General features: G+C 37.4%; 1 protein-coding gene across 2 annotated transcripts in view; it reads left to right on the top strand.

Moving 5' to 3' along the window:
- The window catches only part of CARMIL1 (capping protein regulator and myosin 1 linker 1), a 187,660-nt gene that overhangs the window by 102,902 nt on the left and 68,619 nt on the right, over positions 1-16,139 (top strand). For both annotated transcript variants that reach the window (XM_056483863.1, XM_056483864.1), the window contains exons 12-17: positions 984-1,070; positions 4,596-4,699; positions 6,608-6,685; positions 6,801-6,877; positions 7,842-7,946; positions 12,697-12,766. In XM_056483863.1, coding sequence (XP_056339838.1) covers positions 984-1,070; positions 4,596-4,699; positions 6,608-6,685; positions 6,801-6,877; positions 7,842-7,946; positions 12,697-12,766 — 521 coding nt within the window. The remainder of the gene's footprint in view (positions 1-983; positions 1,071-4,595; positions 4,700-6,607; positions 6,686-6,800; positions 6,878-7,841; positions 7,947-12,696; positions 12,767-16,139) is intronic.

Here is a 16,139-nt window from a genome sequence, read left to right on the forward strand (position 1 = left end):
TTCATTTACAATGTGTTCAACCAAGTAAAAGGTTTTACCCTCTTTCTCTGTGCCCTTTTCTCTCCAAGTGAGTTGCTGTAGATGACTGTATTTCACATCTCAGGTTAAGCCTGGAGTTTCTATGTTGATTTATTCCTCTAATAAATATTTCATGGCTTAGTTGCATTGTTATTTAGGATGTTCCCCCTTAATCAAATTTCAGTCTTTTCCTTAAAATGAAGAATTAAATTTGTGGAGTGGAGAGCTTGGACACACTGGGTAAAGGCTTTAATGAAAAGTGCCTTCTTATGGCTTTCATCTTTTGTTGAATTTGTGCTGAGGTAGTCCAGTCTGTGTCAGCATCTTAATAGGTTTTTACTGTTTAGGATTGCAAGCAGTTCTTGCATTTCCAAGCCTGTGTCCTGGCTGGTAGCCTGCAGGCTGTTGTAAGGGAATTAAGTGGCCATTATGACTTGGTAAAGGTTTCAGTCAGGCTCTTAGGGTTTGCCTCAGAAAAAGAGGGTGATGTTAGCTAATGTGGGTGCCTTTCTTGCCTTGACAGCCTTTCTTTTTAAAAGGAAATAAAAAGAGTTTGAAGTTTTGTGTGAAATGCAATTGTTTAGTTCCTGCCTAGATTTTTTAATTTAGTTTTTTTTCTGAAACATAAAGGTTCCAGATTTTCCAAGTGCTGGCTGCTTGGTGTGTGTAATAGCTTCACTTTGACTCCTTCTCAGCAGTATATGTGTATTATAAAGTTTTTAAACTAATCAAGGAGGATTACTGATGGTTAAAAGCAAAGTTTCCTATCTGTTCTGTGGTTAGCAAAGCAGGGATCTTGATTACATCAGTAAAAGGTTGATAAAATGACAGAGCCCACCTGCACAGTGAGTGCAGTTCCTCCTCAAATGTCACCAGTGCAGTTTGCCCTGCTGAGATTTGCTGGGAAAACCTGAGGTCACAGAGCTCACCTGAAAACATCAACTTTGTCTTTCCTCCCCCAACAGGTGTGTCATCTTTGAGCATCCAGTTCGCCAAACTTCCAAAGGGACTGAAGCATTTAAATTTATCTAAAACCTCCTTGTCACCTAAAGGTATGTTTTATGAATATGCCTCTTTTTCTCTTCTAAAACTTTCAGACTTACATACAAAAAATACATTTTCTTACCAGATTATAAATAATAGTTTTTAAAAATTAATTGTGTGTATTTTCTCAACTGTGCAGCTGCTTTTTTTGCAGTCCTGGGTTGCTGAACCTTGGGGTGGGTTCTGAGTACCCTTCAGCACTTTGATAAACTCAGACTTGCTTCTGTTAGGGTTAAGTTTGAACCTGTATTATAAAGGAGAACTGAAATTAGGATTGACATGAAAAATATGTTTCATATGTGCTTCAAAAAAATGTCTGAAAAAGTAAAAATGTGTAGAGAAATTTTCTAAATGTTTTGTACACAGTTATTTTATGAAATCAAGCATTGTGACAATGACTGGTGAGTGATTTGCTCTGACTAAAGACTTCTTTGTTTTATAAATGACGAATTTCTGATTTGGTGTTGTGATTGAAATGGTTGTTTATTTTAAAAGCAATAACAGCAGTTAAACATAAGTCAGAAGCTTTCAGGATTTTTTTCATATTTGTTTTACAAATAATAGAAGCAGTGACCTCTTACACAGATTGCACAAACCCAGGGTCTCCTGTATAGTTAATGGGCGTTAAAAATAGAAAAACCACACTGACATTATTGCTGCTTTTTGTAGATGTTGATGACCTGGAAAAGATGACTGAGTTAACAGTATGAAGGACATTAGTTGATAACAGATAGAAACCATGCCCTTTTATCCTGTTTATTACTGCTCTATGAATTGCAGATTCTCCTTATATTCTCCTTAGCTTCAAGGTTTGACCTGAGGAAATATGGGTGGAGTAAAGGATTTTGTGTTGTTAATTGCCTATGGCTCTTATTATGCTTAAGTAAACATTAAATCCTAAGATGGATTTATTAAACAATTATTTTCACTAAAAATACCTTTATTAAACTCTGAGGTTGTTTTCTACTGCTGAGTTTTTGGTGACAGTTGATTAAGAATCTTGATCAATGTAACATGTACTCTTGAAATGAGATGCTTGTGAATTTAACAGAAATTTATGCAGTTCTGTTATGTTCATTCATTCTCTACTTTTCTTTATGTGAGCTGAATTATTTCAGCAAGTGATTGTGAAGTTTGAGTCAAGAGAACACTCTAGCAACATTTCCTTCTTCATAAAGAATGAATGCCAGCTTGATGAAGTTCACCCACACAACTCTTGTCAGTGAAAGTGAATTCTGAGGTTATTAAAAGAATCTGGAGGTTTTTAACATACTTTTTAAAGACGATCTTTAAGCAAAAGCTGGAAATATTTTCCAGTATGTCTAATACTGATGACCTTCAGAGTAACATGTTACCATTAATGTTCTCCCATGGCAGCTCCTCAGTATCTCTTAAAAATAGTATATGCCACATCTTAAAATGGGAATTCTTACAACCCTTAGGACCTGAAGCAACTCAGGTTGCTGCAAAGCTGTCAGTTTCTCTCTAACTTAAGAAGACAGTAATGATTTGGCTTTAACTTCTGAGGCTATTTTGGAACTTGTAATACTTTCTGTGGAGAAAGTCTAAAAGAGTCCTTGGATCTTGGATTCAGTAGACTCCAAAGAGAATATATTTTTTCCTCCAACCCTTCTTTTTCTTTTTAATTTTTTTTTATTTTAAGCTTTTCAGAAAATCAGAACTATCCCTTGCAGGTTTTGACCTTATTTTAAAAGTGCTTTCTATTTGAGATAAGTTTCTGAGATTGACAAGTGAAGTTCAGGTGGCAACTTCCCAGCTGATCTTTCTTCAAATACTGTGTCTCAAAGTTCCTGAGAGCTATTAACAGTCTGAGCCTCCTGAGAGTGGTAAAAGAGCATAAAAGATTGTCTGCAAATGAAAGTGAGATTACTGTTAGAGTATTCCATGAGGTAGTGTGAAGTTCAAACATAAATTTATTGATTTGAAGATTCTGGTTAAATGAAAAATTCTAGTATACTCATTCAAAGATAAAGCTTCCTTTTCTGAGCCCAAGCCAGAGGCTAATTAAAAAAATCCCTCATTCCCATTGTTTGCCTTCACTGATGTGGCTGATTTTGAGCAGTTGGCACTTTTTAAGCATGAAACAAGCAGCTACACCGTGAATTGTTTCATAGCTCTTCTTCTCCCTTAAACTCAGACACTGCTTCTGAATTCCCAGAATTGCTTTTTGGTTGTACATGCTGAATTGCTCAGTTTAACCCAGCTAGGTACCACTGAGCAGCCAGAACAAAATTGCATTTGTTTCTTCTTGTTGTTGTTGCTTGTAAATGTTGTTGAGAATGCTCACTAAAGTGAATCCGAAGCTGTAATTTCAAACATTTAAACAGAGCTTTTAGATATTTTGAAATTCTAAAAACTTTTAGTTTGTAGTTTACCTTGAGACTTGACAAAGGTGTTGCTCTGCTTTGGTATTTTCCAGTTTCAAAAGTCTCCTGAAACCAGGAGCCATACTACTAATATGGGAGATTTTCTTAATATTTGAAAGTTCAGAGAATTAAAGCACTGGTGTAGCTATTTTTGTCTCCAGTAGCTTGCTAGCTGTTTTCTTTCACGTCCTCACTAGCAAATCAGTTTCATAATAGTTTTTAAGTGAAGACTGGACATGTTTCATCCATTGAATGTCCATCTAATTTCACTGACCAGGTCTGAGAAATTGTTGAATGTTGTGTAGTGGATCACTTGCTTTCTTTATAGCTTTGGCCAGGCACTTACTAAAAAACTGCTACAACAACTGAAGGACACAGTGATGCTTATGCATGTAAGAAACACATGCATGTAGTGCTTGAAAGGCAGCAAAGGCCATCTACAGTAAATTGAGAAGTTTATGATAAGCTGCAGAGCCCTCAGATGAAAGAAGAAGATTTGAAGGAATCAGAAATAGCCATGTCCTAATTTATATTTTGAAAAGCTGAAAAGTTTCAGTGGAATAAAGCCCTGACTGGTTTGTTCCCAGTGTGAGCTTTTTAATTTTAATGTAAAAAAATATGTGTTTTTTCTGATAAGCAACTGAGAGTCTTTATGCATCTCTTGGTACTTTTAATTAACTATTTTTATGGAATCGCAGGCAAATACATTAATTGAAATATTTTTAATTTCTAGGTCTCATCAGTTGCTTTTGAAGTTCTGGCAATTATAATTGTTAATGTACTTGGTCTTCCACAGATGCTTTCATCTACTTCCACAAATCGTTTTATCTAAATATTATTGTTTGTAGGAAGACACTGGGTTAACATTATGGAGTAAACTGTGTTTTTTAAGGTCTGTTTGAAGATGGATCTGGATACATCCTGGGAATGCACTCCATCAGGAATTTTGGAGAGCATGGTCCAGGTGGAACTGGGCATGCTGTGTCAGGGAAAGCTCTCACATCTGCCTGGTGATCTGTGTTCCTCAGCTACAGTACAGCAATGGCAACAGGAAGCCATTAAACTTCAGTGTGAAACTGTGCACTTGCAGGCTGTGGGCCAGCTTTGTGTAGAGCTGGCTCAGCTGAGTGGCCTCTCTTTTGGCAGGGGTGAACAGCCTTTCCCAGTCGCTGAGTGCCAACTCGCTGATCGCCACCACGCTCGTCTATCTTGACCTCTCAGGGAACGCGCTCCGCGGAGATGATCTCTCAGTAAGCTCTTCCCTCCCTCTGGGGGCAGAATGAATGGCTGCTTTAATTAATGCCAGAGATTAATTAAAGGCAAAACACCTTTTGGGTTTGATCCTTTTTGGCCTTTATTTCTGTACGGTTTTAGGAGGGATAGCAAATAGCAATTTTATTTCTACTCTTTGGTATAAAGTCAGAGAACTGCCCCACACAGCTAAGAAAAGTCCACATTATTTTAGTTCATGCCTTTAGTCTTTGGCTTCTACTAATACATGAGAGAAGTGCACTTTTTTTTCAATGGACTTACAATTTTCTCTGAGTTCTGTTTGAAAGTGACAAAATGCCATTAAAAAGTCCTCATCATCATTTTAATGATAAGAGTATTGCAAATTTATCATTGGTAGGTTGGAAACAAATTATTTCCTTTGGCTTGTAAAGAATTAATTTCTGTTTTTCAATATTTTTGTTTGTATAAACACATTTGTGCACCTCCTTGACACGTGCTGTTGAAACCCATGATTCTTTGAAGAATGTAATTATTTTTTAGACTCCTTTGTTCAGTTTATCAATTGCCATTGAAGTGAAACTCTATTTCCTCCATAATGAAATCCACTTACTTCTCAATTTGTATAAATTCACTTTTTGACTGTTACATTTGCATTTCTCTTTCTCATCAAAAGTTATGTGCATGTAACTGTCAGGTTTTGAATTCTGAATATTGAACATCTAGAAGATGCAAAACTACAGTCAACCAATCTCATAATTTAAAGTGCAGTCAGATATGACTTTATGACTTTTTTACGTATCTTACTTGCAGATTCATCAGCATATTCAGGGAACTAGCCTTTTCAGACATGAGGTGAAAGGGTCAGTGGGACAAAAGGGTTTTAAAGGTAGCAAATAAATGTAAGTTATTGTAAAGACACACAGTGAGTTACTCTGAGAGAATAACATAGTAAATAATGTAAAAAAGGTAAAATAAAATGTAATAAATAATCTTTGACAGGCAGTGTTTAAAAAAACCCTAAAGTCTACCTACAATATTTTAAGAGATAAATGTGGAAAGTGAGGCTTTTCTTAGTCTGTCAGAGAGATGGTTCACAGATAAACATTATTAATACTGAGGTCTCTTAATCTGAGGAATGTTTTCTAACAGGAGCAAGGAAATCCTGTTATTTAGCAATTAAACCCTAGGAAAGCACAGAAATTTTTTAAATGGGGAGCTTTCTTGTATTGTAGGTATAGGGGCTGAATGACCTAATTTTTGGGAAAATGGATCTATTTTAGAAACCTTAAGCGTGCACTGTTTGGCTGAATTTCATGTGGAGTTGAGCTTTCCACTTTTCTGTGAATTAGGTCATACTTTTATCTTTCTGTGTTGCTCCCTGAGACTAAAAAGAGACAGTGTATAGTAAGAAGTTTTACGTATGCTAACATTTACATGATGTATTTTATACAGTGCTGAAGCCATCAATGTTAAAATCTTATTACCTTTTCTATATTCTCCCTTAAACCTGTAATGTGCAGCTGATATTAAGAACTAAGCATGGACTTCAGACGCAAATAAGTTGCTTCCCTCATATTTAATGGGTCTGGCTTTAACTTACAAACCAATTACCCTTTCTGAAATCTGAGTGACATCACAAATCTTTGTTTAATTATCATCTCAATTAATTATCATCTGCTGCTAAGGTTAAATGCAGTAATACAAGACCTGTGCTTTAAGAGAAATGTTGGGTAAGTATAGTCTGAGTTTCATTTTCCCACTATTTAGAAATGAAGATAGCCTGCAAAAGTAAAACAGCTTGTATTGATTAGGTGAAGTTTCAGGTGTAGATTTTATAGTAAAAGCTGAAAATGCAATGACAGGTAGTAACTGTTGTCATAATATAAATATTAACATCTGTAATTCTTTCTGTCCAATAATTATAGAGCCTATACAATTTTTTGGCCCAGCCAAATGCCCTTGTTCACCTGGATTTATCCAACACGGAGTGTGCACTAGATATGGTAAAGACCATTTTTGTGGCTATTTCAATACCAAAGAAACATTCCCCACCTTCTATCCCTAGGTATGTTTTTGGGTTAATATAAAGTAAAATGATTTGCCTTTATTTTGAACCAGGTGTGTGGAGCCCTCCTTCGTGGATGTCTTCAGCATCTAGCTGTCCTTAGCCTCTCAAGGACTCTGTTTTCTCACAGGTACAATCTAAATGTCATTACCCTCAACTCCTGTAGTATTTTGGTTTATAATTTCTTGCAATCATGTAGCAGCCTTCTTTTTAAGAATAAATCTGAGACTTTTTTTATAAAGCCTTAGAAGTCTTAGAGCTCGATGAAATAGGTACTATTTATTCTAAGCAAAATATTTTCTTTCCCTTTCTGCTCTTTGCTAAAGGCCTGTAAAGTAAGCTACCTTGTCTAATATGTTTGTGTGATACTAATGCAGCAGAAAGTCTATATATATATATATATATATATATATATATATATAAATCTATATATATATATCTTTTGTCTCTAAAGGTCATAGCATCAGGCTTTGAAGTCTGATGACTTGATTCCTTTTTATATATGATTTTTAAAGTCTGTATTTTTCATTATTTGATGATGGTTACAAATGCTTTTTTTTCCTGTTTGTCTTCTTCTGAGAGCAACTCCCTTTGAAAATCTTTGGGATTGAACATTTACTTTTTAGAGTACTTGCATTTTGGGAAATATTAGCTTCCATTTTCTTCAGGTTGAAGCTTTGGGTTTTTATCAGAGTTGACACTTAATTGATGCTAAGGTATTTTAGCATTGAGTAATTATTTTGAGAGGTGAAAAAGCAATTTCAGGGTTTTGTTAATGTCCTGTTTGATCTTCTGCTTGTGAGATGTATGTTCACTATCAACCAGAACTAAATGATCATTCTTTGTAGTTCACCAAACAGGAGGTAGATAGTAATGTCTTCTGTGCAGCAGTGCAGTTGTGAGGATTGTTTGTTGAATCAACACTTTGATGACATTATAATTCTAAGCTAATTGAGAGCCACTGATTACAGAACTGCCTAAGGTAGAGCAATTAAACTGTAAAAGATCATTACATTTCTGATGGCTTGCATTCACTATTTATTGGAATGAGGAGTATCTAAATGCTACTTCTTAATGAATCTGTTTACTTACAGAAAAGGCAAAGAAGTCCCTCCCTCCTTCAAACAGTTTTTCAGCAGCTCGCTTGCTTTGATGCAGATTAACCTTTCAGGAACTAAACTCCCTCCTGAGCCTCTCAAGTAAGAATTTAATTTCATTTTCTCCTGTGCCTAAAACCTAGTTTGCATTGTTGTTATATGAGAGCCTTATATTAAAAAGGGGAAATAATTTTGCTTTCTTCTTTTTTTTCCTCCGTTGTATATTATTGATATTAGAAGAATGAGTTTTGTGATGGTCACACATCCATAAAATGTTCTTTCCATTTTGCAGTTGAGACTATTAATCATATTTTTTGCTCTGGGAATGTCAGAGTTGTTTAGCTTCTGTCAGCTTTTTTTGGGGTATGTTTCTTTCTTTGTGGTTTAGTAACAAAACTGCTCCACAGTGAAATGGGATTATAGGCTTGTGTGAGCACCATTCCTTTGGGACTGCATTATTGCAGCAGCCATAATGAAACAGAACCTATTGCAGTGTTTGGGAGGAGAGACCTATTGCACAGAGCTATGCTGTCCTTTTGCGGGAGGAGTCAATGGCAGCTGTTTCCAAGAATGCTAACTGAGATGAGTCTCCTTGTTGTGTGTCACCCAGCCTGTGACTCATGGGTTCTGCAGGCTGAGGGAAATTGTGTAGCACTGTCACCCTTCTCGAGATGTGCGTGGATTTGAACCGTGTTGAAATTTTCAGACATGAAATTTAAAAGGGTGTTTTAAAGTCAAGATAGGCCTAGATGGATAGGTCTAGTCTAGATAGGCCATTCTGTGTTTCAGGCAGAATACTGTTGTTCATTTGACTTAATTAAAGAAAAGGCTTTTTTCAAAGTGTCAGCTTCCTAACTAATATGCATTAAAATATGCATAACCTTATCTGTAGCAGACACCTAGGCATGTTCACTACCTATTTTGCAATCTTAGTATGGATATAGGTGCATGGATGTATCCTTGTGTGGCTGGGAGCCTGCCAACTGAGGGAGAACAGGGAAGGGGAATGAGGAGTATCCAATGGACAGGAGTTGATGGCAAAATTGGAGATGTGGGATATAAAGAGTAGTTAGTGAGAATGGGTTGGAAAGGTTTTGATACATCCTGGAGGAAGCTAAGGGAGGGAAGGGTGGCAAGTGCAACAGCAGAAAGAGTAGTGCATGCAGTTTTGGAGTATTTTTTCAAGGGCAGTACAATATCACAGAATCACAGAACGGGTCAGGTTGGGAGGGACCACAGTGGGTCATTTGCTCCAACCTCCCTGCTTAAGTAGGGTCATCCCAAAGCACATAGCACAGGACTGTGTCCAGACAGCTCTTGAGTATCTCCAGTGAGGGAGACTCCACATCATCTCTGGGCAACCTGTTCCAGTTCTCGGTCACCTGCTCAGAAAATAAATTCTTCCTCATGTTCAGGTGGAACTTCCTGTGCATCAGTCTCTGCCTGTGGCCTCTTGTCTTGTTGCTTGGCACCTGCAAGAAGAACCTCATGGTTGAGTCAGATGCACTGGATTGAAATCCATATTCAACTGCAGGAGCCATTTTAGCTGTGATCTTTCATTTTGTTCTATGTGATGCTCTTGATTGTTGTTCTGCTTGCTCAGACTTTGCCAGTATTAGGAATGTGTGATACAGGTGTGTATTCAAACAGAAGGTGATTTTTTTGAAACATGTCTGATTCTGATTAATTAGAGCTATTGATCCTGTGGTGGAGGACAGCAGGGAAGAAAAGCAAGGATAGATGTGATTGCTACAGAAGACAGTATTGGTTTGAGAGGAAAAAGAGAATAGTGTAGTGCATTAAATGTATCCCCAGAAATTAGGAAAGGTGACAAGCACCAAACATTAAGGTTCATTACGGTTCTCTTCTTGTCATGTTGAGTATCTCTTATAGTGTGAGAAATTTTAGGAGGTGAGTGCAATTGCCTGTACTCATAGAAGATGTTTTTATATTAATTTATCCCAAAGACTTGGGACTCTGCCTGCCAGCTGGGCAGCAAATAGTATCTTCCTAGTCCTTTTCAGTCAAAATATGCATTAGCAAAAAACTGCTGCTGGTAATGTTTAAGATAATCTGGTTCAATTTGGCTGAATTGGGTTGGAGGGAGTTGCCTGACTGGTGTTGGTGGAAGTAAAGAGGCAGTGATGGGGAGCATAGGATGAGCTGAGAGCAGAAAGCTCTTTCACTAGCACAGAAAGCTCCAGGGAAAATCCAGCTGGGTGGGAATGGTCTCAAAGCATCCATGCCACTCTCAGCTGTCTGGTATTTTGGCCTGGACTGCTTTTGTTCTGGTGACAGCATTCACCTCTGCCTAGGAGGTAGGACAGAAACTGTTAGTACTTTTTGGTAATTTCTGTGATGTGCATTTTCTCTGACCTAAATTTTTCATTCAGTTTGAGCTGAATATGTCACAACACTACAGAGGACTTTGATCTGCAGGACACCTTGCTTTACCTCTCAAACCCTACATGGCTTCACTAATCCACTTCAAAAATGTCCTGTGGATGTTAATCTGGTGTTAAAAGGACTGAGGATGTGTGTTGTAGGACAACTGCTCAGCCTTTTGTGCTTAACTGCAACAAATTACAAAACTTCTCCAGAACCATCAAGATCACAGTGTTGGTTAAACACAAGAAGATAGAAACACTTTTTTTCAGGCAGACTTAGTTGTCATTGCCAAGGCTGCAAGAGCACATGAGAGATGGCTCCAGGAAGGAAAAATTTAAATACTATGGTGTATCAAAATAGTACTTTCCTGGCATCATACATCAGCCTATGTCAAAAAGCTTTTGGAGTTGGAGCTGTCCAGTGACAAAGGAGAAGTTCCTGGTTTGTGTCCGTGAACTAGAGGTCACCAAGTTGAGTGTGTGATTCAAGATCAATCAAGAGAAAAAAGAGAGATAAAATGCAGATTCCTGGCATCCTAAGTTCCAAATTCCCCTGATTAATTGCTATTTGATTTCTTTATGGGCTCCCTTTAGCTCTACAGTTGTGTTATGTTTAATTGCATGTGCTAACTCAGGGAGTTTAAAGATAATGGTTAATCAGTGCAGCCTGTGAAGGACATGAACTTGCTTGGACAGTGTAAATCAAATCTTTCAGGGAGCAGGTTTGCTGATAAAGCTGTACTATGAGGATGCCATGTGGTGGGTGGGAAGAGGGTATACCTTGTACATAAGTAATATAGTTCATGTTCCATTGCAGCTCACTCTTTTTTTTCACCATTTTAAACTGAGGCAGTTTGTACTCTTGTCCTTATTGAAGTGTAAGGTGGCATTTTTGTTGAATTTTACAGACATTGCCAAAAATTGTATTTTGGTCTGTCAGTGCTGTAACAAGAAAAGTTTCTGATATGCTTCTCATGCAAATGCTAATTACAAGACTAATTCTTGTATTCTGCATCATGCACAGTTGATAAGACCTCTCCATGTGTGTGATTTAAACACAGTGGCCAAGTATAAGTCTATTATGTCTGCCTTCAGGCCCTTTGAAGGCTGGTGATCTTTTCTTGACAAAGAATTGAGAAACAGGAGGATTTTCTTAGGGAAGAAGTTAGGAAAAAAACCCCTTTTATTCCTGTGAAAAGTGTACAACTGAAGCAGCACTGGGTCTCTTCTTTTAATCTGCATTTTTTATGCTTGCACTGTATTTTTTTATTTCTTGGAAATGTTTAGGAAGCTCTTTGCAAACTAACCATCAGCCAGACTGACTGAATAAAAAACATGTCTGGGTAAGAAAGATAGACAAGATCATCAAAAAATTTGTGAGAACTGTTGCAGAACTTTCACTTCCCTTCCTTCCCCCTATATATTAATAGCTTAAGTAAATAAGCACGAGTTGTTAATAGGGAAGGTCTGATTATACCTGCAGGACAGAAGATATAAATAGGTTTAAATGAAAAACCTGCCCAAGGCACACACATTTCAAATGTAGCTTTGACACACTGCTTGCATAGCAAGTGTGTAGACAAATGGCTCATCAGAAGGGGCTGTTTTTTATCTCCATGCATCATTCACTTGGTTAGCTGCTTTTGGCTGAAATGAAGTTGTAGAAGGAAGTCCTTCTGTTTCTCTGTTGAATTATTAATTCAAAGCTGCATCTATGCTGAAGATATTAGAAGATAAACACAGATTTTGTTTGTTTCTTATCTATTACACATACTGTTGTGCTTTCTCATTTGACAGTATTAATAAAAGTGTGATATTAACACTAACTTTGAGATGTGGAAACAAAGTTCTATAAAACTTTATAAGTGGATTTATGAAAACCTTAATGTGTTATTTCACGTGTCTGCCAATCTGCCTAAAGGCAAAGGATACCATTGCATAGGAATATAATTTTGAAATCTGTAAATACTTGTTGGGTTGTGAAAGTGGAGAATTTTGTGATAATGAACATGCTCCAGCCTTTGAGTGTTACAGGCATTGTGCCTGACTGAAGTGGATGGCTGCATGGCATCTTGAGTATTTTAAAAACCTAACTTTTCCTAGATTTTAGGAAAATCTGAGAGCTCATATGGTTGATTGTATGACAGAACACTCCATTTATAATCATTTGGTACTCTTTGAAAGCAAATGTTGAAGAAAATTTCTCTCTGATGAATGTTATTAAATGCTGTTGATGCATTAGAGTTTCTTCATTAGTCTTGCATCCCTGCAGTTTTCGAAGCTCCTGGAGTGCTCTGAGTGTGGCAGGCTTGTGCTGCCATTGTCATTTAAGAAATACCTGCTCAGCTGGTGTTGTTTTGAAATGAATCTTTGCATTATATGTGTATTAACCTGTGAACACTTAGATGATGATGTAAAGCTGCCCTTTATTTTTTTAAAACAGTTCTAAAATTGATCTTTTTCAGAGCGCTCTTATTAGGCCTGGCTTGCAATCACAATCTGAAGGAGGTGTCTTTAGACCTCAGTAGCTGTGAGGTAAGGAATATTTATCAGGATGTGATAAAAATATGCCATGATTAGGCTTTAGAGTTCATGTGGAATCCACTGGGTGAGGTATTTCCTCTGTAGTCAAAAGTTGTGGGAAAGGTAGAACTCAGAAGCACTTATGGTAAAAGTTAGGATGTGTGTTACAGCATCCTAAATAATGAGCACAGAGGTTCAAAGCACCTGATTAGTAAAAGCCTGTGTGCAGTGCAGCTGTACTACACACTGAGCCAGCCTGTTGAATGCTTGGCAGCTTCTGCTCTCTGATGGTGTGATTGGCAGCAGGATTTCCAAGGTGCCCAGATTTGAATGGCTCAAAGGAAGCTGCATGCCCTGGAGGCATGTCTGTGGTTCAATTGTCTTCTTTCAGAACCAAAGACATGCTTCCTCCTTCTGCAGGTTTGCTTTTTAACCTTGGGAGAAATTCCATTTTCCTAATCAATTAATCAATTCAAGCCAATAAGGAACTTTGGTAAAAGTTATTAACATAAGAAGCACTGTAAAAGTGGCTTCAAGAGTAAATAAGAACAATTGTGGCAATTGATTTGCCTTGTTTCCTCTTGCTTCCCAGTGCTTTGCTGTGCACTCTGTTTCCCAGGATTGCCCATCTCTTGCAGGGCCATTCCTGCGTGGTTATAGCAGAATGAGAAAAGATCAGACACAGCCCCAGGGAGCCACTTGAGGCAAAGTCATTTTGTACAGAACTCTGTGGTGGACTCTTGCCAAAACCAACATGAACCAGTTTAGGCTCAGGCCTTCTCTGACTTCCCTGTTTTTTAGACATTTGTTAGACATTTCCAAGGCCATCTGAGTATTAACTGTTCTAGAAGTGCCTGCAAACACAGTGGTTTCCCTTTAAGCAGAAAATATGCAATATTGATAACCATGTTGAAGTGCAGTAATCCTTGCCTTTAGGTTCATGGCCAGTTGCTTTTGGAACGTCCACAGATTTCCTGATGAAGAAAAAACCAAATCATTGTGAAGGCATATCATAGTTTTTGATATTTTAGGCTCTTTTGGAAAATATTATTACTTTGAAGAGTGCTACATGTAAATTCCAAACAGAGAAGCTTTCAAGTCAAGTACATATGCTTCTGACTTCTGAGTAGAGGGATCAGATGGATGATAATTTGTCTTTCAGAGGAAGGAAGGAAAAGGGAGGTGTAATTAATGTAATAAAAATTAGATCATAGCCTTAAATGAATAAATCAATAAAACACAGATACAAGTAATGAGAGTATAAACTAGCATGTAAATCAACAAGGGCTGACAGGAGAGAAAATATTACCCTTTCATGAAACAACACTCAGGATGGGATGTGAAAGAGCCCTTCGAGGGCAATAACATTTATTGGACACAAAAACATGTGGTCATGGCTGACTTGAGACAGAAAGGAAGGAATCCTGCCCAACTCAGAGTTGAATCCCTGTAGCTGGTCCCTCCAAATTGACAGCAACTTCCTTAGACCCTTCCCTTAACATTTTTTTTCCCATCACTGAGCTTTATCCATTCTCATGTGCTTTGGAAAGAAGTAATGCTTCCATCAGCAGGGAAGTTGATGTGCTGACAGCTGGGAGTGCTCTCAGCACCCTGCTCCATCTCCCTGGCCCTCTGGGATCTGGGCAGGGAAATCTACACCCAGAAAGAGAGTGCTGGGTAGCTTGGAGCCAGTCACCACTACCCCAGTTCCTGCAAGCACACACTGCTAGGGGGCTGTAAAGCTGATGTGTCAGCTTTGCCCTCTTCTTTCCTACAACAAGCAACCTGGACTCAACTATGGAAGGATAAATCCTTCCCTGTCCCACCATTTTTAATTTGCTCCCATAATTTTATGGTATATTATCTCCAAGCTTAATCATTTTTTATTGCTTGTTTGGTTGGTTTTTTTTTTTTTTCTTTTCTAATTATTTTTTACTATGAAAATTACATTTTTATTTCTACCTGCTCAGCACTGATATATTTCACTCTTTTCCCTTCTGCTTCCCTTAGCTTGGTCACTGTGTAAGTACCCTCCATGCTTTACCTTAATTGTTAAATCAGTAAGCAGCTTTGTTTGCCCTTGCCATATTGGTAGCTCATAGCTTTGAACAAACTTGGCATTTTTTAATTATAGAAGGGTTATTCTTAATTTTCTCAATAAGAGCTTTTCTTTGTAGTCTCAGAAGTATGTCATATAGGAGCTGTTAAAGAGGGTCTTTCTGCCAGTATCACAGTCCACGGTGACAAGCAGCATTTCAATTCATCTCTGCTTTTATATATATATATATATATGTGTATAATATTTTAGCACAGTTGCAGCAAATTGTGATCCTAAAAGCAGAGTTTTTGTCATCACTGTCAGATTAAATAGATATCACCATTTGTGCTCATGAAATGTTTATATATTTGAAGTTTTGAATGTAGAGTTTTCTGATACAAGATTGAAAGCTACTCCTGAAAAATTGTCCACTTCAGCCCTCAGAGTATATATAGCCATAAACATTTGGATTCTATTGTGAGTATAATTTTAGTGTATAGAACTTTACCTTGCCAACAACCAATCCAGTTCCACGTATGATCTGCCACCTCCACAGATTCTGCAATAGTGGATGTGACACTGTATAAAATAGTTGCCTTGTGGTGATCCACATTGAGAGAGCAGCACAAAGACAAACTGTATGATTTTGGCTTTCATACAGCAAATGCTATAAATGCTCTTGCCAAAATAAAGTTGAGTTAAATTTGCAGCACTTCTGGCCCAAATACAGCCTGTAATATGACTACTTTTTGAGAGGATGAGGTGAAGGATAGGCAGGCTTTGATTTATGGAGAGGAGGAAAGGTGCCTTATGTTCTGTACTTCTTACAATCCAGATGTGATTTATGATTTAGGTGTTATCTTTGACCACCATTCTCCAAATGCTCAGGTCAAGTTATTCAGCTGCTTGTTAACCCATCACATACCTCAAACTTTCAAAAAAATGCCAAATAAAGTCTTTATTAGAAAATACTTCTAGAGGGCATTTGAGGATCTTTAATTATAGCATGGATAAAAGTTAATGGTCCAAAGAAATATCAGCAGGTTGACCCAGGATATTTACCCAAATAAGTCAATTAAGTAGAATATCACACAGTTTTTATGCACAGGAGGTGAAAAAGCTTTGAAGAGGTTTGAAAAAGCTTTCCATTCTTTTTGAAGCAAATAATGTGAAAAAAGAAAATGTAAAAATAAAATTTCTGTAGAATTTTTTCCCACTTTAGCTAAAGTCTTTTACTGGGGGGTATTTAAAAAGTGAAATGCACCTTATATAAATGTGCATAGCTGCAAAAAATAAGAAAATTATTTGCTCCTTTGAAAAAAAAAAAAAGTTGTGTTATTCAGTAGC

This window comes from Oenanthe melanoleuca, chromosome 2 (genome assembly GCF_029582105.1).
Source record: "Oenanthe melanoleuca isolate GR-GAL-2019-014 chromosome 2, OMel1.0, whole genome shotgun sequence".
NCBI classification, from domain to species: domain Eukaryota; kingdom Metazoa; phylum Chordata; class Aves; order Passeriformes; family Muscicapidae; genus Oenanthe; species Oenanthe melanoleuca.